At 37.5% G+C, this 23,903-nt stretch overlaps 1 protein-coding gene across 2 annotated transcripts in view; it reads left to right on the top strand.

The window, feature by feature from the left end:
• Positions 1-23,081, top strand: part of RB195_009136 (uncharacterized protein) — a gene marked incomplete at both ends in the record, with an annotated part of 34,118 nt that extends 11,037 nt beyond the window's left edge. For both annotated transcript variants that reach the window (XM_064195983.1, XM_064195984.1), the window contains 10 exons: positions 7,439-7,582; positions 8,981-9,068; positions 9,422-9,480; positions 9,540-9,613; positions 9,703-9,847; positions 12,570-12,629; positions 14,240-14,371; positions 18,215-18,280; positions 22,003-22,116; positions 22,995-23,081. In XM_064195983.1, the coding sequence (XP_064047128.1) occupies positions 7,439-7,582; positions 8,981-9,068; positions 9,422-9,480; positions 9,540-9,613; positions 9,703-9,847; positions 12,570-12,629; positions 14,240-14,371; positions 18,215-18,280; positions 22,003-22,116; positions 22,995-23,081 (969 nt within the window). The remainder of the gene's footprint in view (positions 1-7,438; positions 7,583-8,980; positions 9,069-9,421; positions 9,481-9,539; positions 9,614-9,702; positions 9,848-12,569; positions 12,630-14,239; positions 14,372-18,214; positions 18,281-22,002; positions 22,117-22,994) is intronic.
• Between the last annotated feature and the right edge of the window lie 822 nt (positions 23,082-23,903).

Genomic DNA, 23,903 nt, shown 5'->3' on the forward strand with positions numbered 1-23,903 from the left:
GTCCTCTCAATTTTTTTTAATTCTTTCGATTTTAAAGTTTAAAAAAATGAAAATAAAATAAAATTAATAAAGATTGGACATCATGTCATGTGGTAGCAAGGTATATTTCTTTTTACCTCATTTGTGTGCTTTTTTATTCAGACTTGAGGTGGCAGGAAATCTCACATTTTTTCTGCATTTTTTATTTCCCGAGGTTACAGTACGCCCATGCTCTACGGAATTGTAAATGGATTGAAATAGTTATAAATAGATTGGAATAGAAATTTTTCTTTTTTACACTTTATTCATCTTCACTATCATCTGTAAGTATATATTTATTTCATTTCTTTTTCTTCTAAATAGGACTTTCTATATTTTAATTTTTACTTTTTTTAGGTGTTCTCACAAAAGTCGATTAGGATAGTGTGGCAGATCGATACGTTTCTATTTCTCTCGGTCAAAGTAGCTTGGCTAATAGGGTAGTAGATCGCTTAATGACGCTCTATAAACCAATGAATAACCGCCGGAAAAATCTAGAGACTTTCCTGGTTTTTTTTAAAATTTCACTAGGAAATATTGACGATGCTAGTCTTTTCTTGAGGGATTATCCGAACTCTTTAAAAAAAAAGAAAATATGACTTTGGATTATTTAAAAAAAACCGCAGGATAACGAACAACAATCTGTCCATGTGCGGACCGTTAGTCCCTGTATCGATTTGACACAGGGAGACACTTCTGACTACTCTTAGCTGCATTCAATCGATAATCGCGACTTACGCACGCGTAAAGGTTTTTGCTGGCGCTGGAGTAGAGAAATACTATGAAATACAAAAAAACTATACATGTAAAGATGGTTCGGGTCAGATTTTCGGGTTGGAGACGGCGTGGCTGCGACCGGCGTGTCTGGGTCGCGTTGCGGTCGCCTGGTCACACATAAGTGTCGGCATCTTTGGCTGTACAAGAAGGAATCAGTTTATAATTTATATATCTATTCAATATTTTTGTATATACATATATTTATATAATTTATATACTTTCTACTTGCTTGCTTTAATTTATATATTTTCATTTTATATTTACATTTTCTCCAGAGAGATTCTCAACATTACATTTACATTACGGATATTCTAATCCTAAAAAGAAAAAAGTTTTGGGATCAGAAAACTATTGTCATTAAGCATTACGTTCGCTGAAACGCTCAATGACAATAATTAGCCGTATAAACAAAAGAAATCGCTTTGTAACACAGAAGAACTTCGGGTTCCTCACGTCTCTCGAGAACCAGAGGTAACATCTTTTCCGAAGAAAAGAAACTATCCAAGGTTACAGTGACATGGGTAAATAGAAATGACACATTCGATGAATCATCGAAAGCACTTTAAAGCTGTCAGTTTTTCCAGGGAAAAACCACACTTTTCCTTTCCTAATGCATGTCTTCTTTTCTTTTCTTCTCTCTCTCTCTCGCATTGTTCCTTATTTCTACCGAACTCGATATCGATTGATTAGAAGCTTTTGTCCAATTAGTTCCTTTTTCCTTTAAATATTCTCACTAATAGAATTACCGTATCTTCTTATGTGTGCTTAAAAGCCAGCATTTCACATTAGACATTAGAGAAAAGTCGATTAGACGATCAATGTCGTTTTCCATGCTCTATGGCGCCACCTTTTTCTTCCGTATTCATTTTAATTTTCATGAAACCGTTTCGTTTTTCCAGAAATGGCTGTACAGATTCAAGTGGAACGTATTCAATTAGAAATAATTGTCAGTAAATTCCGCTTTTTCCACGCTGAACTGTTCCGGATGTTAATATTACAGTCTATAAGTGCACATTTCCTTGGAAAAACTTTAGTAAGGAAACGCTTCGCTTCGTTATACATTCATTGATATATAGTGCTGTTCCCGCATGGAACAGGAAGTGGTACAGGATCATCTTTGCTCCTATCTCTTTTCCGAAAAAAATTGATTTACTGTGTTTACTGTTCACAGTCAGAAGAAAGCAGTTGTTGTTAAGAGATGACAGTTTTTTCCCATACACTACCGTAACACAGTGTCCTCCTTGGCTTCGCAATTGCGGACTTTCTATAGTGTTGTTGTTTTTCATTCGGTTCCGTCTGTTAAAAGACATGAGAAAAGCAAGAACGGGGGAAACTGTTCCACTGGGATTAGCTCTTAAGATTCGGATTAATCTAAGCAGAAAGCGAAAAATTGTACCATTCTTGTTTGAGTCTACACTCACTCATCGCATCATTTTTATAAATGGTTGGAAATATGTAAAATATGTACGGTTTTTTTAAATGTTTCTACATCCACTTTGAACAGATTTGGAGTTTTTCCTATCTAATTTCAAATTCTCAATTTCGATTCGAATTATCCAAACGAATTGCGTTTATAGTCGGCGACGAATGTGTTCACCCACGCGACCGCAACGCGTCCGCCGCAACTCCGAATCTTTGCCCGATTAACACGCAATTTTCTACCCTGCTTTGCCCTGAATGGAGGCATATGGTACTCTATTGGTGGAACATATTCGGCGCTATTACGTAAGCAATAGCAATTGCTATTCATTCGCGGTTGCTACGCGGAAAAAAACGCGTCCGATTTCTTTACGGATGACAAATCCTGGCTACTGCTTTGTTCTAGAGCCTTATTTGATGAACTTTAATTTGTTTACTATTATTGTTCACCTTGTTTTATGATTTTTGGACGTTCGGGAACGTCTGAAGAACACGTTGCACCCCAAGCTCCAACACTTCTGTGTGTGTGTTTTTTTTTTTAAATCCCATCGATTTACTCGATTTTCCGTTTCTTCTCTCGTTTCATTTTCCTTATTTAAATTCCATAGCAGAATCCTTGATAGAATGTTAAAACTGTAACGATCGCCACTTTGCTACCAAACTATTCATCGTTTTTCTCGGTCCACGCGTGTGCACATGAAAACTAGTCGTGATCATTGATGTTTTATGAGGATATTTATGATTTACGGCTCTTGTTATGCGGGAGAAGGTTGCAAATTTTCGTTGTCATTGAAATGAACTACCTTTCGATCATTTCTATTGATTCTCGTCCGAACTTTCTCAACTCAGACCTCAGTTGGGTCCAAACAAGCTGACCTGTGGTGTAATTACGTAAGCGACTGCGGACTCGCTGTGGGAACTTCGTTGGTTGCAATCGCAATGAGCCGTGGTCTGGCAAGACTTGTCCAACAACCTTCAACTCTTCTCTTCTTCAAACCTCAGGGCATTATGAACCTCTAGCATCCATGCTTTATTTTCTTTTCTTGTAAACGATTTTCTATTGCATTTTTATTCATGGCCTGACGTTTCGATAACCTCAGGTTTTTATCAGGATCCTGAAACTGGTCCAGGTTCCTTGATTTTCTGCGTATGCCAAGAAATGCCTTCTCATTTTTCAATTTAAACGCTGTGGGGGTGGTGCGGGTTTCAGATAGGTTTCAGATAGACGCCTATACGCAGTCGTAGATTATGGGGAGAAGGGTGATTCCGTCCATTTCTTCCTAACTGCCGTAAAAAAACGGCCCGGAAGATACGACTTCGAGCGTTCCGGCGCACTACTTTCTACAATAAGTTCGAGTGGAGCGCTCCAGCCTTGTGCATACGCCGCATCTTCCGGGCCGTTTTCTACAGCAGTCAGGAAGAAATAGGCAGGAAGAAATAGGCATAACCCACCTGAAACCCGCATCACCCCAGATTTGTGGGATGATGCCTTCAACTAAAAAACTAGTTCAATCACATTTTAGCAGAGGTAGCGAATTATAAAAACGATAATATTTTATTACTAGGTAAAAGCGAATGATTTTAAATATAGAGATACAACTTATTATATAATTACATGAAGTGATAGTTGTGTTTAATCATTCTCCTACAGATAAAGGATAAAGGATAAAGTGCGTTAATCAATCCGCTTGGGACCAGCGCCGTCACGTTCACTTCAATTCAAAATCGTTTGAGGTTTACGAACGTGGCCTGTACAATGACTTGCGGTGACCAGCCGATGTTGCCAAGTCAGTGCTTTTATCCTCCCGGACAAGTCTGGTACCAATTTATCGACCCCGGAGGGATGAAAGGCTTGGTGAGCACTAGCGCGGATTCGAACTTCCGATCGATCGTGCATTGGCAGCGGAACCTCTACCCGCTACACTACACCTTTCCTACAGAATGATTTTATAATTGTTTGAAGAATGCAGTTTTTTTTTCGAAGAAAAAAGTTAACCTAGACTTCCAATATCCCACAATGGAATCTGTAGTGCCTTTTTCCAATCGAGCGATGCGTACTCGATTTGGGAGAGGCTGTAGAGCGCACCGAGCAGAAAGGCATGCGTTGCGGCAGACGCGTCGCGACTGTTTGGTTGAATTCATTCCAAGATGAATTTGTGTGGCATATACAGTTTTTATTTAACAAATGGACATTGACAGTGCACGCCATCTACAGAACATTAATTAGTAATTATTCTCAAGAAATCACCTGTATACCGTTAGGTAAATGAGCGAATTGAAATGTAGAACTGTTGTTGTATCTGATAAAATTCACGGAGAAAAAACACGAGAAAATTGTTTGGATTTTTTTTTGCAAATAAGTAGTAAGAAGTATCAAAGTTCGGCAAATTCCCTGATTAAAGGCATCACCCCACGAATCTGAGGTGGTGCAGATTTCAGGTGGAGTATTCGTATACGGGATGGGAGACTACGGAGAGGTAGGTGATTCCGTCCATTTCTTCCTAATTGCCGTAAAAAACGGCCGGGAAGATGCGGTGCCGCACAAGGCTGACGCGCTCCAATCAAACCCCTTGTAGAAAATAGTGCGCCAAAACGCCTGAAGCCGCATCTGCCGGGCCGTTTTTTCCTTCAATTAGGAAGAAATAGACGGAACCACCCCCCTCTCCATAGTCTCCCATCCCGTATGCGAATACTCCACCGGAAATCTGCAACACCTCAGATTCGTGGGGTGATGCCTTTAAGGGTTCGAAATACCAAATTATGGTGCAATCTAAAATCAAAATGAACCTATGACAATTTGAAAAGGTGCTTATCTTCCAGAAACAGGTTTTGCCGCGCATCTTAAATTGAACGATACAGTATGAAAATCATGATGCAAACCTTGTCCTGCACCAACTCTCCTTAGGATGTGGCATCCGATTTAAAGGCATCACCCCACGAATCTGAGGTGGTGCAGATTTCAGGTGGAGTATTCGTATACGGGATGGGAGACTACGGAGAAGGAGGTGATTCCGTCCATTTCTTGCTAATTGCCGTAAAAAAACGGCCCGGAAGATGCGGCGCCGCACAAGACTGGCGCGCTCCAATCGAACCTCTTGTAGAAAATAGTGCGCCAAAACGAATGAACCCGTATCTTCCGGGCTGTTTTTTACGGCAATTAGGAGGAAATGGACGGAATCACCCCTCTCTCCGTAGTCTCCAATCCTGTATACGAATACTCCACCTGAAATCTGCACCACCTCAGATTCGTGGGGTGATGCCTTTAATGTATCTACGTCGACTTTTCTGGATTTGAACCAGTGAATGAGTTTAAAGGTTGCATTTGCTGAAATTTTTATCCTGTGAAATAATGCCTCATTTTATCCAACAACCCATCTCTTAACAACTATGGGAGTACTGGAGTGAGAACGCTAAAGTGGTATTCAACGCTCACACGGGCGTAAAGAATTGCTTCGTCGGGTGATTTATCCACCAATCCACCTTGTGCGCTTTTATTACACCAGTCCTATGCGTGTAAACGGTTGCTTCGTCGGGTAACCTAAAATCAGGATTGTTCAGGAATTTTTAGGAATTGTTTTTTTTTTGCTGTAGTTCCTAAGAACTAGCTTCGGACAATAATTCCCAATTCAAAGAATCCAACTTCAGAAGTTTCCAAGAAACTCTAATGCATTGGGGACATTAAGACCCATAGATAGACGTAGAACTATGAGATAATACGTAATTACGTACATGCGTTATATTACACCCAAAAAAAGATATTCTCCCTATAAAAATGACCAAAGATTTCAAAAAAAAGGAATAAAAATGGAAAATGTATTTCTGTTAATGACGTGTTAGTGCGTTAGTCACGTGAATGTTGCCCTCCTAACACAAATGTCAATTGCTAGACTCACTACAGAAACAAAGGAAGAAAGAGCTGTTTAAAAAAAAAATGAAGCCATTGGGAACCCCGAACGGCTCACAGACGATCGAAAAGCGAGAGAGCAGTAAAAATAACGCTCTGCTCACATGAATCGCAGAAAAATTAAAAATTAATAGCGTGCGCTTGTCAATATATTAAAAACCAGCGGAGCGCGGCCTAGAAACGTTCCTGTTCTGCTTGTATGCTGTAATGGTTAGCAAAGCAAACCATTCACTTTGGGAATCGAGTTCTCCGTTCCTCATTGAATGCTATATTATTAATATTTGTAATATATTTATATTTTTATGATTAATAATATTTAAAATACTCCAAGTTGATAGAACTTCACTTTTCCTTGGTATCAGAGCGTAGTATAAGCGACTCATTTTTGAAGGATCTCTTTTTTATTTTTTATTGATTTTTATCCATATTTATATGTATATAGAACTTTCTGAGTTTATTTTGTAATTGGACTGAATTTGATTCGTTACTTATAGCAATAGTACTATGTTAATTACAATTTCGTTGTCCTTTATTCAATTTATTATTATTTATCTTCTTTTTTCACTTGCTTTTTTTTCCTTACTTTTTTTACATTTTCACCTTTCTTCTTTATCACAAAAAACTCTGATATTTGCGATTTTTAATTCACAAGCACTCTATTCTGCTATCTTCGTGTAGAAATAGCGCTAGCGAGTGCACTCGGTATTACCTCTGCAAAAATGTTTTATCCTCTCTATCTACGAAAATCATTTTAAAAAAAAAACTCTTTCTAAGCCTTACCACTTACACACCATTAATAGTTCCACTTTGGACATTTTTTGTTGCTGCGCTACTAGCGAAACAGTTGACTAAACCTTGCTCTAACGCTAGTTTTTTTTTAACGTTTCCATCTTGAATTTGCATAAATTATTTATATTTTCTATAGCCGCTGTAAATGTTTGACCGATTGAACGCAGAACGCGATGTGCCTTCAATTAGCGTACGGCGGAAGAAAGAGTCAGTGTATGCTAGCAGAAGATGACCGTGCGCAGCAGCACATGCGTCGCGGTCACTCGGTTGAACATATTTGACGCAAACTATATCTTAGACGATGGTAGAGCGGAATTCCAGACTCTGAAAAATATTTTTAAATTCTCTAAAGTTTTAAGTTTAAAACTATTTGAAACGGTTCTCATCACAACTTCTTTCAACTGCTATTTATAGAAATTTCCCTTTCTTTTTCTTTTTAGCAAAAATTCTCCTCGTCACTCAATTCCTGATGACTACTGACTGCAGATACTTTGTTAACTAATTACCAAATGATACTGCTGCTGTTTTCAGATGCAGGCGACAATCCATCCGTCGGCGTCGTTCGATGAACAACGAGCGGCTGAGTCATTGGATCGGGCGATGCGTGGATATGGAACGGACAAACAACGTGTGATCGATATTCTTGTTCGATGCAACAATGCTCAACGTCAAATGGTAAACGGTTTCTCTTTGGTAGGAGTGAATGAATAGGAATGAATGAATGAATGAATACATGAATGAATGAATACATGAATGAAGCGTTGTAGTAATAATTTTCTCTCTTCTTCTGTTCAAAGCTGACTACGAAGTGTTCAAAGCTGATTACGAGCGTTCAGACTCGCTTTTGAGCTCACATATTATTTTTAAGATAGAGTTGATTTTGACTATTTCATCTTTTTAAAAATTCGCGGCTAGTTTATTTGAGAAGTTTGGTAGAAGTTCTTCAAAGGCAACATTCACATAAAGTTCCTAACTAGTTGAGCTTCTTTAAATGTAATTTGCAAGAAAAATAGAAGAGGAGAAAGTGCTCTGCAATTTTTTTCTGTGCTATGAGAATATTATTACTAGAACAAGAGAAAGAGTATTCTCTGAAAAATAGCAGCCCACTCGTTCGAATCCCAATAAACTCACAAAAATTGCCTCAAAAACCATCAGTAGATAAAATATTCTATAATGTCAAGGAAGAGATGAAAACTTCTAAAATGACCAGAATCGTTGCTGCTAAAAATCACACGTCCTTTTCCTCCCAGCATCTCCAGAAATTTTCGACCAGTGGTCTATTTTTTCTATCATGCTACATAGTATTGGAGGATTTCCGAATTCTTCGCAAACCTCCGAATTAATGTATGCACTGGACTCATTCCTTAGTCCAAATTCACCTTTGTTACAAACCATTGCAATTTTTTAATGCTCTCTACATCCATCTATTTATTTGATATTGTCAATATTTATCTATTTATTTAGTGTTTTCTATATCTATTTATTTAGTATTTTCTATATCTACATACAATCGTGTGTGTTCTTATTTCAGACAACACCTTTCTTTCTCATCCGGAACTTGGAGGACACTTTTTTGTCTGTACTTTTCTGAACAGAATCTGCCTCAACACTTTACTTCTATCAGCACCTACACCTTACTATTCAAATGCATTTTTTTAATGTTTATTAATGTATTTATTTGCACCAGTGTTAAATACAGTCAAATAAGTCAAATATCAGAACAAGTTAACATACATTTTTGATGGCGATAAAAAATTTTGAACTTACTGCTTCAGCGAAAATTCTTCGATACTCCTTTTTAACTGTGAGTGAAATCTTCGGGATTTCGACTTTTTTCATTTGTAATAGTCATATATTATTCACTATTCATATCACTATTGTTATTATTCATTATTTATTCATATCACTTATGGCCTAATTTTTTTCGGTACTCCTTTCCAACTATAATTAGAATCTTCGGAGATTTCTCCTTCTTTCATTCGCAGGAATCAGATATTATATTGACGAAGTTTATTTCTTAAAGAAACTGATTGTATCTATTCCAAGTTCAGTTATTTCATTGAATTATTCCAGCTACGCACCCCATACAAAGTCCGCTACGGAAGAGATCTCGAAACTGAGCTCAAACGGGAACTTTCTGGAGATCTTGAGGATGTGATCAGTGAGTTTTTCGGTTTGAAAAGGGACATTTCATAAAAGACCTTTCCTTAAAAAATAAAACGATAAAGTGTCTGGCGTTAATTAATCCGCTTTCGACCTTTCCTTACCGTATCCATCTGTATTTGCTATTTACTCAATTATTTCCCCTTATTTCCTCCATCTACAGTTCAAATCTACAAAAAATTGTCATATTTTCTTCTCACATTTTTTTTCTTATTTTCTTTGTTATTCATTTCCATTTGTTGGATAATTAAACTATACTTATACTGATTCGGAAAAATTAATAGGAATATAGAAATGATGAAAAATTATGGGAAATAATTGAAACATTTTGCGAAATTCTTTTCCATTTAGTTGCACTTATGCAAACGCCAACAAAACGGGACGTTATGGATCTACACAGAGCAGTAAAAGTAAGAATTCTTCGATTAAATTGTAAAAAATACGAAATAAGAAATACGAAGAGTTCCAGGGTTTGGGAACTAACGAAGGTGTCCTAATCGAAATTCTTGCATCCCGAACAAATGAAGAAATTCAAGCAATACGGTAACTGCTCACCTTCCTTTTTTCTTCTCCTTTTTTCTTTTCTTTTTTTTCGCTGAAGAAGACGAAGTAGCAGAAGTTTCTCTTTTTAGGAACACTTATTACACTACCTTTGATCGACCATTGGAAGATGCAGTCTCCTCAGATACGTCCGGTGATTTTCGACGTCTTCTGATGATTCTCATCCAGGGGAATCGGGATGAGTCTAGTATTGGCGAGTATCACAAAGCAGTACAGGTGAGTTTCGTTGGAATTTCTTACATGTTCGTGCCTACCGGTACACTTTTATCGATCATGGCTATCTTACAACTGGACACTTGAATGCTTATTGATCGGCCTCATTGATCGTCGTCACCAATAGTGGCAGAATCCTTTACAATCGTTTTTTTTTCTCGTAGTCATCGTCATCAAAGATGACCGCAAGTTTCGTGAGTGACGTTGACGAAGCCGTTGAGCCGTATCCAGTTGAGCTCAGCTCTCAGCTGCTCCAAGCGTTCAGCGAACACATCAGCCCATCAGTCGTTGGCTGTCTCTCTCTCGTTTAGCATGTCCTGGGATCCGCTCTAACGTTCTTTAAGTCCACCAATCGTAGTTTATTTTTCAAAGCATGTCGGAGTCTATGCTTAATGTTTTTATACCGTTCAGAATCCCAGGCGGTTTTGAGCTTGAAGGCACTTACGATAGCTTGACGATGTTATGATGATGCTTGACTTATTCGATTCACAATTCAATCTCAAGTCATGGAATCACATCCTGTAGTAGCCACAGCATAAGATTCCATTTATATTAACTGGATTCTTTAAAGCTAGATACATGGATGATATCAAAAGCGAAACGTGGTCAAATCAATGGTTCCGTCTAAAAATCTTGTAGCCACACTAAGTGAAAACATAAACAGAAGTGCGGAAAAATGAGGACGTTTGAACTACTATGATCTATATCTACAACAACTATGGTAGGATAAAGTTTCTGGCGTTAATCAATCCGCTTAAGACCCGCGCCCCCACGTTCACTTCAATTCAGAATCGTTTGAGGTTTACGAATGTGTAACTGGCCTACACAGTGACTTGCGGTGGCTAGCCGATGTGTAAAGTCAGTGTTTTTATCCTCCCAGACAATTCTGGCACCAATTTCTTGACGCCGGAGGGATGAAAGGCTTGGTGAGCACTTGGGCGGATTCGAACCTCCGATCGATCGTGCAGGAAGCGGAACCTCTAACCGCTACACTACACATTTCCCACAGAATGATTTTATATTGGCTTAAACGATGCAGTTTTTTTTTCAAAAAAAATATCTATAAATATAAATATGTAAGAATATAATAATTATCCTATTATTATTTCTTATATTTTTTTATTGTCAAATACTATATTATTCATTTTATTATTTTTCACCTATTATTTTTTATTTTTATTCTCACCATCAAAAGAACGTTTTTTTTCCTGACATGGTTAGTTACGCGGACTTGACCGCATTGATTTTGCTGTTATGCCTTTCGATCGTACTAGCTGCTGTTCAAGTCAGGATTTTTATAGCTGGCACCGAATCTGTTCAACCAAGTGACCTCGACGCATCCGCTGTAACTCACGCTCCTCCTCTCCCTTCAACGCATTTCCTCTTCTCTAAATTCTCGCTGTCCTAATTCAGGGCTGAATCGCACGCACTCGGTTGAACATATTCGACGCCTCTTATGTAACAGAACTAAATTTTAAATTCACGTCACAATACAGAACAATGAGTTTAGAGTTCTCTTGGATTTTCTCTGTAAATGTTGTCTTCGAAGTAACTCTGGGAAAAAAAGAGAATAAGTTTGAATAGAAATTTTTTAGAATGGCTGTATTGGGACCTATTCAACTTCTCAATTTCTACGTTTCTGGGTATTTAAAGCCAGAAAAAGTTAGTTAGTTTCCCAACATCAAATCTTTGAGATTAGGTAGTGGTGGAAGATCAGCTTTCGGCTTTTGAACAATCGTAGAAATCCTGAGCATCCCTTTACGACCTGAGGAAAACCTTTTACAGGCCGATCCTTTGTGTAGTAGATTAAGGGAGGATTTTAAAAAAAATTAAAGGTCTTATAAATGTAAATTAAAAGAAAGTAAAAATAAAGAAAAGATTTTAAAAAGTGCGTAGATGCTAAATGTGAATAATTATAATTAATTAGTTAAACAACAATAATAAAATAATTAAATATTAAACTTTTTTAAACTTCAAAAAATTCAAGAAGATCTTGTAAAGGTAAAGTAAAGAGAATAAAAATAAAGAAAAGATTTAAAAAAGTACATAAACACTTACGAACAAATAAAAAGTTAGCAAACATCCATCTTTTTCGAAAGAAATGGGTCATTTAATAAAATTTCCAGGATTCATGCATAGAATTCCACGTTTTTAAAGTATAAATAATATCTAGATCGTATCTAGATGTTCTCTATCGTCTGCTTCCTTTGATATTACTGTCAACTCTCATGAAAACCTCATTTTGATAACGACAGGATTCGATTCGCTGTTTCCAAAGAAGTAAACTCGGATCATCTACTAGCTATTTTCTTCACCAGGATTTTAGGATTTTTTTTCCGAGATCAGATACACAAGTGCTTATAAATTTCTTAAAAAAAGGTTTCATATCCTTCAATGACCATTATGTTTTTGTTAATCTGATGACATCAAGCTTTTCCTTCGGCCTCAAAGATCGGTGCAACCTCTGAGTCGATCAGAAAGAGCTCCTCCAGAACCTACCCCGCTGACAACTTAATTGCCTAAAAATTATTGGCACATGTCCTTGTCGAACTGCCAGAAATCGCTCTTCTGATTGTCACTCTTTATGATTTGATAGCTCTGGATTTTTGTACAGGACAATTCTGGGAATTTCTTCCTACCAATTCCTACTTCTTTTTCCCACAAATCTCCTTGTCTGTGTTTTTGTTGCTTTAAAATCAAATAAGGAGAATATGTGTATTTTCAGGAGGCGCATAATATTTTAAGGTGTTCGGATAAGAGAGGACAAATGGACAAACTCGATGCGGTGAGTTTTTACACTTTCGGATTACTTCTTCGTGATTCTTCCTAATTATCGATTTTCTAAATTGGAAAATCAATTTACATTTCAATTTCGAGCTTCGGACAAACGCAAACAGGGGGGGAATTTCTGGTTGTTACTCTGATAAGAAATAATTCCTGAAGATACATGATACCTTATGGGAATCTTTCTGGTTTCAAACTCATATAACTCAAACAAGTACATCACGTGTTCACCTGGGCTGACGCGACGCGTATGCCGCAACGCAGACTTTTTTCTTTGCTTTATTTACACTTTGTTCCCTCCAACATGCTCTTATCTGAGACATATTTTTCTTTTCTTATTTCCTGGATAATCTCGATGTGATGAGCTTTTAGTCATTCTGAATTAATTCTCCATCATTCTTCATCGCTATCAATTTTTTTTAATTGGAAAAATTATGTGAATTCTTTGCTCCTTACGAATGGAAATGAAGAGAATTTCTGGAATTTGTCAGCTAAGACACAAACTATGAAGAGAGAATACCGTAATAATACCACGAGAATCATAAGAATTGCTGTCTTAAAGGCATCATTCCACGAAGGAATCTGAAGTGGTACGGATTTCATGTGGAGTATTCGTATACGGCATAGTAGATTATGGGGAGGAGAGTGATTCCGTTCATTTCTTGCTAGTTGGCGTAAAAAATGGCCCGGAAGATACGGCTTCGGGCATTCTGGCGCACTATTTTCTACAGGGAGTTCGACTGGAGTGCGCCAGCCTTGTGCACGCGCCGCATCTTCCGGGCCGTTGTTTACGACAATTAGAAAGAAGTGGACAGAATCACCCCCTCTCCATAGTCTCCCATCCCTTATACGAATACTCCACCTGAAATCTGCAGCACCACAGATTAGTGGGGTGATGCCTTTAAATGAGTACATCCACACTAACATGTTCAACCGGGCTGACGCGACGCATCTGCCGGAACGCACGATATCCCTCTGCTTGATGTGCATGTGCTCTATTCCCTGCAAAAAGCTCTAATCGAAATCGCATCACGCTGACCTGATTGAACACGTTCGGTCCTGATCATACTGTCCGATCAAAACTTTTGATTTATGGTGCAATATTGCGTAGGTCGTTGCGTACAGAATTATGATGACAGCAAGCCACTTTTTTTTAATAGTTTCTTTTATTTTTGCGTCTTCACACAAAGAGAGCGGGTGTCATCACTGTATATAGTTGTAAGTGACGAGATAAAGAAATTCCCCGACGACGTGCATTTTACACGGACACGCGAGACAATGAGACGCAGCGCGGGAAACTGTGGATTTTTGACGGTCCTAAAGATTCATTGAGATATTCATCTTGGAGGGATGTTGTTGAATGAACGGAACATTTTCAAGGAGGCTTTGAATACTGGATTAGAACTTATTAAATCGTGTATTTTAAAATTTTTATTGATTCTTTAAAAGTCTTATCTTTGAATTAGATTGATTAATTAGGATTCTTTGTTTTCTGTAGATTTTCCGGAATTCACTTTTTCTCGGTTGTGACAATTATGAAGAAGAATAATGAAGGAAATAAATTGAAAAATATAAAATTAAATAATAAAATAAATAATAATTTCGTTACAGTACAAAGTATTAGCAACGTCCAATTCAAATCATGTCGGCTATTTGATCTCGGAGTTCGAGAACGTTGCCGGGTATCCTATTGAGAAAGCGATTGAGAAGGATTTCAGTGGGAATACAAGAGATCTGCTATTGGTGAGTATCGATCCGCTACCTCTCGCTCTTTGTCCACGTGATCCAAGCTCGTCTTGAAAAAAAAAGCTGATTCTTGGAAGTTGTACCATTCAATTTGTTATTACATGGCTAATTATTTGTAGCTGTAAGGCCAAGAAATGGGAATTGTTAAATTTTCAGTTACGATTTAAAATATGTTTTTTTTTCTCGGCGTAACCATTAAAAATGTGGTTCTATTTCAGCGACAATGACTATAGATTTAGCTTAACTCTTAGATATATATGTGTAACTGAGGGATATCCGGACATCTTCACGATATCTAAGGACTATAGATCCCGGTGTTTCCCCGGGAGCCTCCTGATACAGGAGATTTCGGGAAGCTCTCTGGAACGTAGCCACCAACAATTGGCTACATACTTTGCTCAGGGACGATATACTGCATTTTCGTCATTGTTGAGGACGAGATTTTGCGTGCCAATAAGTTTGGGATGTCGATAGACTTTTCAGGAACTTTCGTGCACTCTGCCCCTCCCAATCACGTATGTCTTTCTTCCAATACAAAAAGAGTAACAATTCATTACTTACTTATTTACCTACCTTGAGCTTGAAAACTGCGCTTTCAAAAAGATGTAAGGAAAAATCCAGATGAGAAGAACTCTAATCAATATTACTGTAACTTGCTAAGACTAAGAAAGTGAGCAAAAATAAGGTAGCAAAGCCCAGTTATAATTATTTGATTTATGGTGCAATATTGCGTAGGTGATTAAGTGCAAATTACATGATGTGACATGATTTCCGGTCATGTTTTTTCGTGACCGTACGTGATTTCAGCATGATTTTGCACGTTTTTACCATTGCCAGCATGATTTTGCACGTTTTTACCATTCCACTGTCGCGTGCCTAATACGGACACGCGACAGTGGAATGCAACACGGTTACGGCGAATTTTTAGCCAGACATCAAAAGTCCAGTAATGTTCAAGGAAACATTCTGTTATGTGCTCTTTTTGGGTCTCTAAATCGTACGAGAAATGGTCCCCGTGGTAGATCCACCCATTTGTCAGTGATTGCTGGAAAATGAGGTGCTAGTGTTTGAATTATTTAAGTGTACAGTCGTAGAACGTGTTTCGAAAGGAACGAGTGCTTCAATTCAAGAGATTCACTTTTTAATTTGTTTCAATATATTCATTTTTATGTGTTTTTAAGTTCTTATTTTTGATTCTATTTATTTACATTTATTAACATTTTTTATTCCTAGCTTATTTTCTATCAGTTCGGTAAAATATAAAGTTATATTTTTGTCTTTTACCATTGCCTTCAAATGTGTGGTAGGATCTAACGGCAAATGCCCTCCATAGCAACTTAGACGTCCCTGGAATTGTTTTTGTGAGAATTACTTTTCAGATTTTCTTCAATTTTTTCAATTTTCGATTCAACTCGATGAAATTTTAAAGCTTTGCATTCAATTCAGGAACTTTTCTTGTTTTTCGCAGCGTAACCTTAGTTTTCACGATGTTCCCGATAAGAAAATCACTTTGTGGATAAGAAAATCACTTCTTTGGATGAAATGATTCACAATCTAGACTTCGAGTTTTTTTTCTGATTATTTTAATTCGGAAGAATGATAATAAAATTCCTCATAATATGCAGACTACGAACGTTCGTCATCAGTTCGTTTTTTCTTTCTGTTCTTCTTCTTTTTTCTACAGTACATAATTTCCGCAATTACGACCATGTAGGAAACATTGAAACGCGAAAGAAAAGCATTTAATATTGGGTCTTGATAAAAGATTAGCACCTTCGCATGAAAATTCGTGGATATCACGGATTATAGTGATATCCACGAATTGGTAAATGTAAAATCTTCAAAGTATCGGATTCTGCAAATGCACACAAATTCTACTAATTCTTTATTCTGACCGCTCGGATGTGATAAAATCCCTGTGTTTTCAAGGATTCCATTCAGGAACCAATGAACGTGAAATATGGTATTCTAGAGATCCATCGCAAAGTTTTTTTTCTCAATCTTAGTCAACTGACGTTAATCCAAGAGTGCCTTTGCTCTGACGTCATCCATTCGTGGGTTCCTGAAAAAAAAACACCTATAGTTGCCCTTTTTCCAGCTTTTTTGTTTTTTTTAGCTCCTATATAGAATATATGCTTCCTTTAATATTATTAAAAAGTATTATTAAAATATCATTACTTAAACTAATTAAACTTGTCACTTGTTTAAAATACTTGGATGAAGTCGATCATCGTTTGGACCTTATCATCGTTCACATCATCCTCTGTTCTTCTGGCGGTCCTCCGTTAAAAATTTGTGAAATTTTGCTAACGATGACGTTCAGAAGGTCCAGAACATTGAGCTTCGGTCAGGTGAGCTCTCAGCTGAGTTCAAGGATCTGTGTGATCAGCTTGGAGGTGAGCTGAAACTAATGGAAAACTAGGGACAAATAGTAGCGTTTCTTGGAACTTTCTTAGGGAAGACCTGTTCCCACCGTTACATTTTTTCCCCCTCATTCAACAGCCTCCTCTTTTTCGCTCATCTTCGCATCGTGACGCGACGTAGGAAACAGGAGACGCAAGAAGAAATCTGCAAAACATATGCATGCATACAATTTTCGGCTTAGCTACGGATTAAAACGAGAAACTCGATGGTGGTGAGGACGTGACGCGAAGGACACGCGGCGCGATGTAAACACAAACAGATTACCGGCTAGGCGGCCAAGATGTATGGCCCTCAGGTATTCGTACATGGATGGGGACTTAAGGTGTCGATGTAGGAGGTTATCCTGACATCGTCTACGCGCTGCCCAGACGTCATCGAAACGGAAAACACACCACGTACGGCGACATGTCGATGTCGCTACATTTTGGTAGGAAATATGTGACAGATGATTACGGCTAATTGTCCTATACATATCGCATGGATGTTGACGTTTGACGCAAAGCTTTGTCAACGTATTACGCCACGATTCTATTGGATATTCCTGGTGAAACATCAACGGTTGAAAAGAAACGATAAAAAAAAATCGGATACTAGTATACAAGTATTTTTCTAGGCGGTCAGCCTTAAGAGGATTTCTGAGAAGATTTCTAAGAGGTCTCTAAGAGGCTGAATTTTAAAAAATAGTGAAATTAATCTTGTAGTAATTAATTAGTGGTAATTAATATAAATTGTGTTAGTGAAGCGTCTACGAAAGTTTTTGAACACCACAGTACCCCAAACGCCTGCGCATCTAACATCTCATTGGCAAAATGGTGCTATAAAACCACTTTTTTTGTTACAGTCATTTAGTCGAGATAATTTCGTCAACTGTGATGCTACAATGTTAGCTGATTTTTATGGAAGATCTAGAAAAAAATCCACTAAAAAATACTGCCTTTGCTGAACTTCTGCGAAATTCTATGTAGTGAGCTCTGCTCTGTTTTGTTTTTGTTTTATGGCATACTTATAGATGGGTGTTTTCAAATGAACAAACAAACAAACGAATGAAAGTTTTCTAAGTACTACAGTAGTCAGGAACCTGCAAATCCTGGTTCCCGTCGGCAAAATGGTACAATGGAACCACTTTTTTTTACTACGATCAATTGATCGAGAGAGCTTCGTCAATACTGAGGAATATTTTTCTAATGCAAGAGAGTTTCACTATTGAAATTTTCGGAAAGGATAAATAAAAAGAAAAAAATTTATTCTTTGGATTCATGATGGGCAGAATAATATCCCACAGCTTTTTTTCCCCGAATTTTGGATGTCCTGCAACTTTTTTCCTTTCGTTCTTTTCCTTTTTCCTTTTTTATCATTCATGAAATGTTGAATTTCTCAAATTATTCCATAGAAAATAACTGATCAATTCCATTCCAGGCTCTCGTGATGGTCGCTCAAAGCAAGCCAAAATATTTCGCACATCAGATTCATAACGCCACTAAGGTAGGCGCCTTTCCTTACAATTTTTTTCCACTCATTGATCCTTGCAAATTTTTTCGAGCCATTCCCAACTGTTTTGCCCGGTCAGTTATTCCACACCACATTGCGAATCCCTGCCGCTGACCCTCGCATTTCCTGACGCCTCGAAATACGTAATTATAGTCTGTCACGCAGCTCGCCGAGGAAAAAAGTGAGGCAGTGGGCGCGCGCTGGCGGCCGGGATCGAACGGCCGGCCAGTCAGTCAGCGAGCGAACCAGCCCGCTCGGCCAGCAGGCCGCGGCGACCTTGTCGCTGTCGTTCAGCGAGTGAGCGGGTTGCTGTGTGTCGTACGACGTCGATCGCAGATGGGTAATTGGTCAGCAGCAACCGTCTAGTCACACAGAAAAACCCACTTGAAAAATCTACTGAACTACTGTTCTTTTCTAACGTATAAAACCAATATAAAGCTGAGAACGTTCAAGTGGGTTGCCTTGAGACGATTATGTTGTGGGCGGACAGCAGTCACAAGCAATCAACCGCTAAGTCCACTTGTGATTTTGTCAACCGTCGCAATCTGGATGGTCAGTAAAAAGACGTGAAGGCTATTCTAAGACATCGTTTCAAAAGTCTGGACGTTATTTTGAAAGATAAAACTCGTTCAATTTAAATAATCCACGGTTCTGCAGAAAAATATGACTCGTGTATACTGTAATGAGGAGAATTCCTTTGTCGTGTGACTAGAAATCAACTGAAAGCTAAGAAATGAGTTGAGAATGCATATATTACAATTCTGGAGTAGCAAAATCCATAAAAGAGAAAAAAAACTTGTTGAAGTTCAGACAATAATATGGGACTACTTTGAGTCGGGGGGCTCAATCTGAATTTATATCACTGCTACTTTTATTATTAATATTCTTCACTTTTATTGTTATTATTCTCTTATTTAATTATATAACTTAAAGTGATAGATTTTTACAATAAACTAGAATATGAAATTTCTTATTTCTTTGCAAGAAATCTTACAAAAACTTCCACTCTTACAAAACATCTTGCAAAACTTCTTAAAAAAAAACTTGTGAAAAATGTGAAAAAAATGGAGGAAAAATAATGAGCAAGGAAAAAGATTGGAGAAAATCAAGGTACTATGGAAATATCTAACTTTTTTTTAAACATGAAATCAACTTGCAGCCTGTCAAAGAACTCATAATGATAACTGTTTTGAACACGTTCTCAGAAAATAATTTCGTTTCGATCTTTATAGGCGACTCTTCCTATGAGGACCACTTCAAAGAATTATTAAAAATTGAACGAAAAACCTCTTCTCTGATGTTTCGAATAAATTGCGAGGATCTTGTCTTAAACAACTCGTTTCTATCGAAGAGCCCCATTCCAGTTTAGAATTTTTGAAGTTTTCGTATTTTCTCGCAAACTTATTGTAATATAGACCTTGCCGATCTTCTAGGATATTCGAACAAATACCAATCTGGTACCGTATTAGGGGATTCTTCGAAATCATTAAATTCATCTCTTTTCAAAGCCATTAAGTAATTCTGAAAAATCCAAGCACTCGTACTGTATTTTACTTCTACCATATGTATGTACCTTGAAATCTTTTTTCGTCTATAGAAAAATATTTTTAAGTGAAAGGAAACAGTTTTCTAGCATTTAACATAAATTTCACCTGAAATTTTCCGTAATACTTAATTTTTCCTCAACATAACTCTAATACTAATAACCTTTGAAATTAATACCTTTATCAATTTAACAAGTAATTAAATTTATTTCCACTGATCAAACTGAATTAATCACTTCTAAAAAAAATGAAACATCAACAAAAAAAAAGGTTGGAGATGAAATAAAATTGTGTTCAAGAAAAACTTTCCGTTTCTGGGAAACTATAAAAAATGGCTGAGTGCCGGCCGGCGATAAGTGGTGGTTCACGAACATGGGTCACGGGACGGAGTGGTGATAACGCTTCATGGGCATAGGCACCAGGATCTGCACACAAGCCCTCGGGGCAGTTCTTCTAGAACGATCCGTTGCAGTATATATGAGATGCATTTGTGATGAATTCTTGAGACAAAATGCTGATGGGGAAAACGAGATCCGTGAGGATTTTCTAAGGATTTCTTCCTTTTGGTTATTACAACATATTTTACTACTATAACTTTATTTTAGTTCGCTAACACCACTTTAGTCATTGCTATTTTACTATTATTACTAGCATTATAGCATTATTTAGCTATAATTTAATATTATTTGATATTTAGCATTATATTTTATTGTGTTTAATAATTGGTATTATAGCATTACTTAATTATAATTTACTATTATTTAATTTAATTAATATTACTAATTAGTTAATTTATTATTTAATTATAATAGGAGAGAAGAAAAACGAAGTGATTCTCAGAGCAGTTTCGATCATATTATTTCGAAGAAGAAAAGTCCCCTCATAACTCCACATAACTCCTCCTTAAACTTATTTCTCTCCACTACCGTAATCTTTTTTCCTTCTGAGAAAGAAAAGTTCCGTAAAAGTAGTGCGAATCGAGAACGAATCGAACGAATTTTTGAACGTCTTATTGTGATTGTGTGACGAAGACGTCGCCTTGGTCATCGTCTTGGCCGTCCAGGTGCGCTAATTATCCTGTCACAATGTATATGGTATGTGGTTTGAAAACGAATGGTGCTCCAACGGTACGTTTGAACAATTAAGGTCAAGAAACATAGTGGAAAACTAGCACGGGGGGGGATACCGTAAGTCTTCCAGAAATTTCCACACGATCACGCACCAACGAGAAAAAAAAAACACACACACAAACTAAAGAGGAACTGCGTTAGCTCTACATAGTGAAACTTCACCATGGGATCGTGCGCCTACATATATTCCAGAAGTACTACGATTGGATATCCGAGAAATCCGTGAGCACTGCGGGGAAAAAAAAACTAGAAAGAATAGAAATCAGTGTCAACAAAAAAAAGCAGGGAAAGAAATAATGGAGTATTAAAGAAAGTAAGGCATTCTGCCTGAAAAGAGCGGTAATTCGAATAGCGAGCAGGTCACACGGACTACATCCGGAATTTATCCAGCACTAAATCAGGAGGTTTTGGTAAAATTTTTCCAAACTAGGTAAAATTTCTCCTTACTGCCGAACTAAGCAATTTCCTCATTTTCTGAGGGAAATGAATAATGTGAATAGCACCACCTCACCTCGAGACCTCTTACTCCTATAAATTTTGCCAAAGTAGGTGAAATTTTCCTTTACTCCCGAACAAAGTAATTTCCTTTGTAATTTCCCTCATTTTTTGAGGGAAATGACTAGTGTGAATAGCGTCACCTAACCTCGAGATCTCAGGTTCCTATAAATTCTGCCAGAGTAGGTAAAGTTTTTCCCTCTTGCCAAACTGAATAACTAAACAATTTCCCTCGGATTTTTCCTCATTCTTCGTCATTTTTCGGGGGAAATGACCGTGCTTAATGACGTCACCTACAGAGACCTCAGTATCCCACTGATCCTACTCGATTTCCGCATGTTTGCATATGTTTTGTCTCGGCGCGGATCCAGGTGAGGCGTTGCGCAATCAGCACAGATGAAGTAAGTAGATAAGGAACAGATGGACATGATGATGAGCGGACCAGCGCGCCAAAATCACACACTGGGAAAATTCCCCGCGCGCACGTTCACCGCCGTTAAATTCGCCCGGATTCATCTCTGGGAAATCCTCAGATCTTTTGTTTCAGGGAATTGGTACACGTGATAGGGATTTGATCCGTGTTCTCGTGTCTCGAGCTGAAATTGATTTGGCCGCTATACAAGTCGAATACGAAAGGTTGTTCAGGAAACCGCTTGTACAGGTAAGCAACAGAAAAAAATCCTAAGAGAAATTCCACGGCGAATTCCTGGATTTGTGCTCGCTTTGATTGACGAAACACTGTGACCGAACATATTCGAATGCTTTTGAAATTCTTTTGAAATTTCTTAAAATGAATTCCTCCTAATCCCATTTCCACAGTTTAAAAGTTATTTTTTAAATTACTTGGGGGAATTTTTTTAAATTTCACTTCGCTCTTCGACTTCTCCAGAGCTGCAATTCCATCCAATTATCGATAGAGCACGTTTACAGATTTGAATACACCTTAGGGTATTCTTCAGGAAGAAATATACATTTACTCTATAATTCCTCGAGTAGAACTCCAAACTAAAATGTCAGTTCTCCTCTGAACGAGCACTTCATCGATCATATTCCTGTCAAGAGCTCGCATCAAAGTTAATCAATAAATTAAATAAGAATAAAAAAATTAAGTTAAATCAAAACAAGAACGTGCTAAATTACTAATAATTTTTTGCATTAACTTACAAATGACCATTAAAATTCAAAAAGTAATTATATTATTCCGTTTTTTATTTTAGTGGTCATTTTATAATTATATTTAATTAGTTGTTTAATAAATATAATTTTAAAAAATAGAAGAAAAAGAAAAGGTTAGAAATAAATTAAATGTGGAGTCACGATGCGCCGAAGCGGAATTTTTCCGTTAGAGTCGACTAATAGTGCAGCCAAAACTAGAGGAGGTGTCAAAAAAATGGTAAAAAAAATTACATATTTAACCAAACAAAAAATATCTGCCGCGGTCAGGCTCAAAGGTTGTAATTGACGCATTCCAGTGTAGGAATTATTAAATGAATTAATAAATACACAAGGATTGGAGCCCTATGGCTACATGTGTTTCAGGTGATCCGTGAAGAAGCAAAAGGCGCATACAGGGATGCACTGATCAGCATTGTGAAGGGGAACAGAAGTCACACCTATATCAATTAATCCTGGATGCAAACAACAACAACAACAACAACAACAACAACAACAAAAACAACAACAACAACGGAATTCACTTACATATATGTAGTCATTTATACGCTTTTATCGATTCTTTCTGAGCATTTGCCTTTCATTTTGTAGAAATGAACACGAAGCCCCGATAAGAAAAAATAGAGCTTCTTTTTTTCATAGATAATAAAAATTATCTTGTCCACGTGATCATCTACAATTCCTGGTTACTTTTACAGAAGAAATTCATCAATTTGTTTTCTTTAAAATAAAAACCTAGTCCATTTTCTGGGACTTCTTCCGGAAAAAAAAAACGAATCCGTGCAAGGAAAGTCATAATGAACCAGGCAGATTCGCAAAGTAGCCCTCTAATTATGGCTTTAAGAGAAAAGGAAAATGGAAAGAAGGGAATCCAGAGATCAGCGGTGAGTCACCGGTGCATCACCGTGGCTCTGGTTTGTGAGTCACCTCAGTTACAAAGCCGCAAATCCACTGAATACGTCAGTTGACCCTTAAGAATCCATATTTTGTGCAAGGAACCCCGGATCATTGTAAAATCCTGACGATTCCTGGATTGCTGGATACATCGCTCTCGTGATAAAATGTTCCAAGTCATACGACAACGTCGTAAACTCACTGAGAAAGAATTCAAAGAAGAAAAATAATTCAAAAACGGAATACCCGGAATATTTGAATACCTGGATACATTGGTCACGTCATAAAATGTCTCACGTTATAGTAAAACCTCGGGTGCTCACTGAGGAAGAGTTCTGGCGAAAAAAAGGAAAAAAAAGAAATGAGCAACCCCTCTCCGTC

This window comes from Necator americanus, chromosome III, assembly GCF_031761385.1.
Source record: "Necator americanus strain Aroian chromosome III, whole genome shotgun sequence".
NCBI lineage: Eukaryota > Metazoa > Nematoda > Chromadorea > Rhabditida > Ancylostomatidae > Necator > Necator americanus.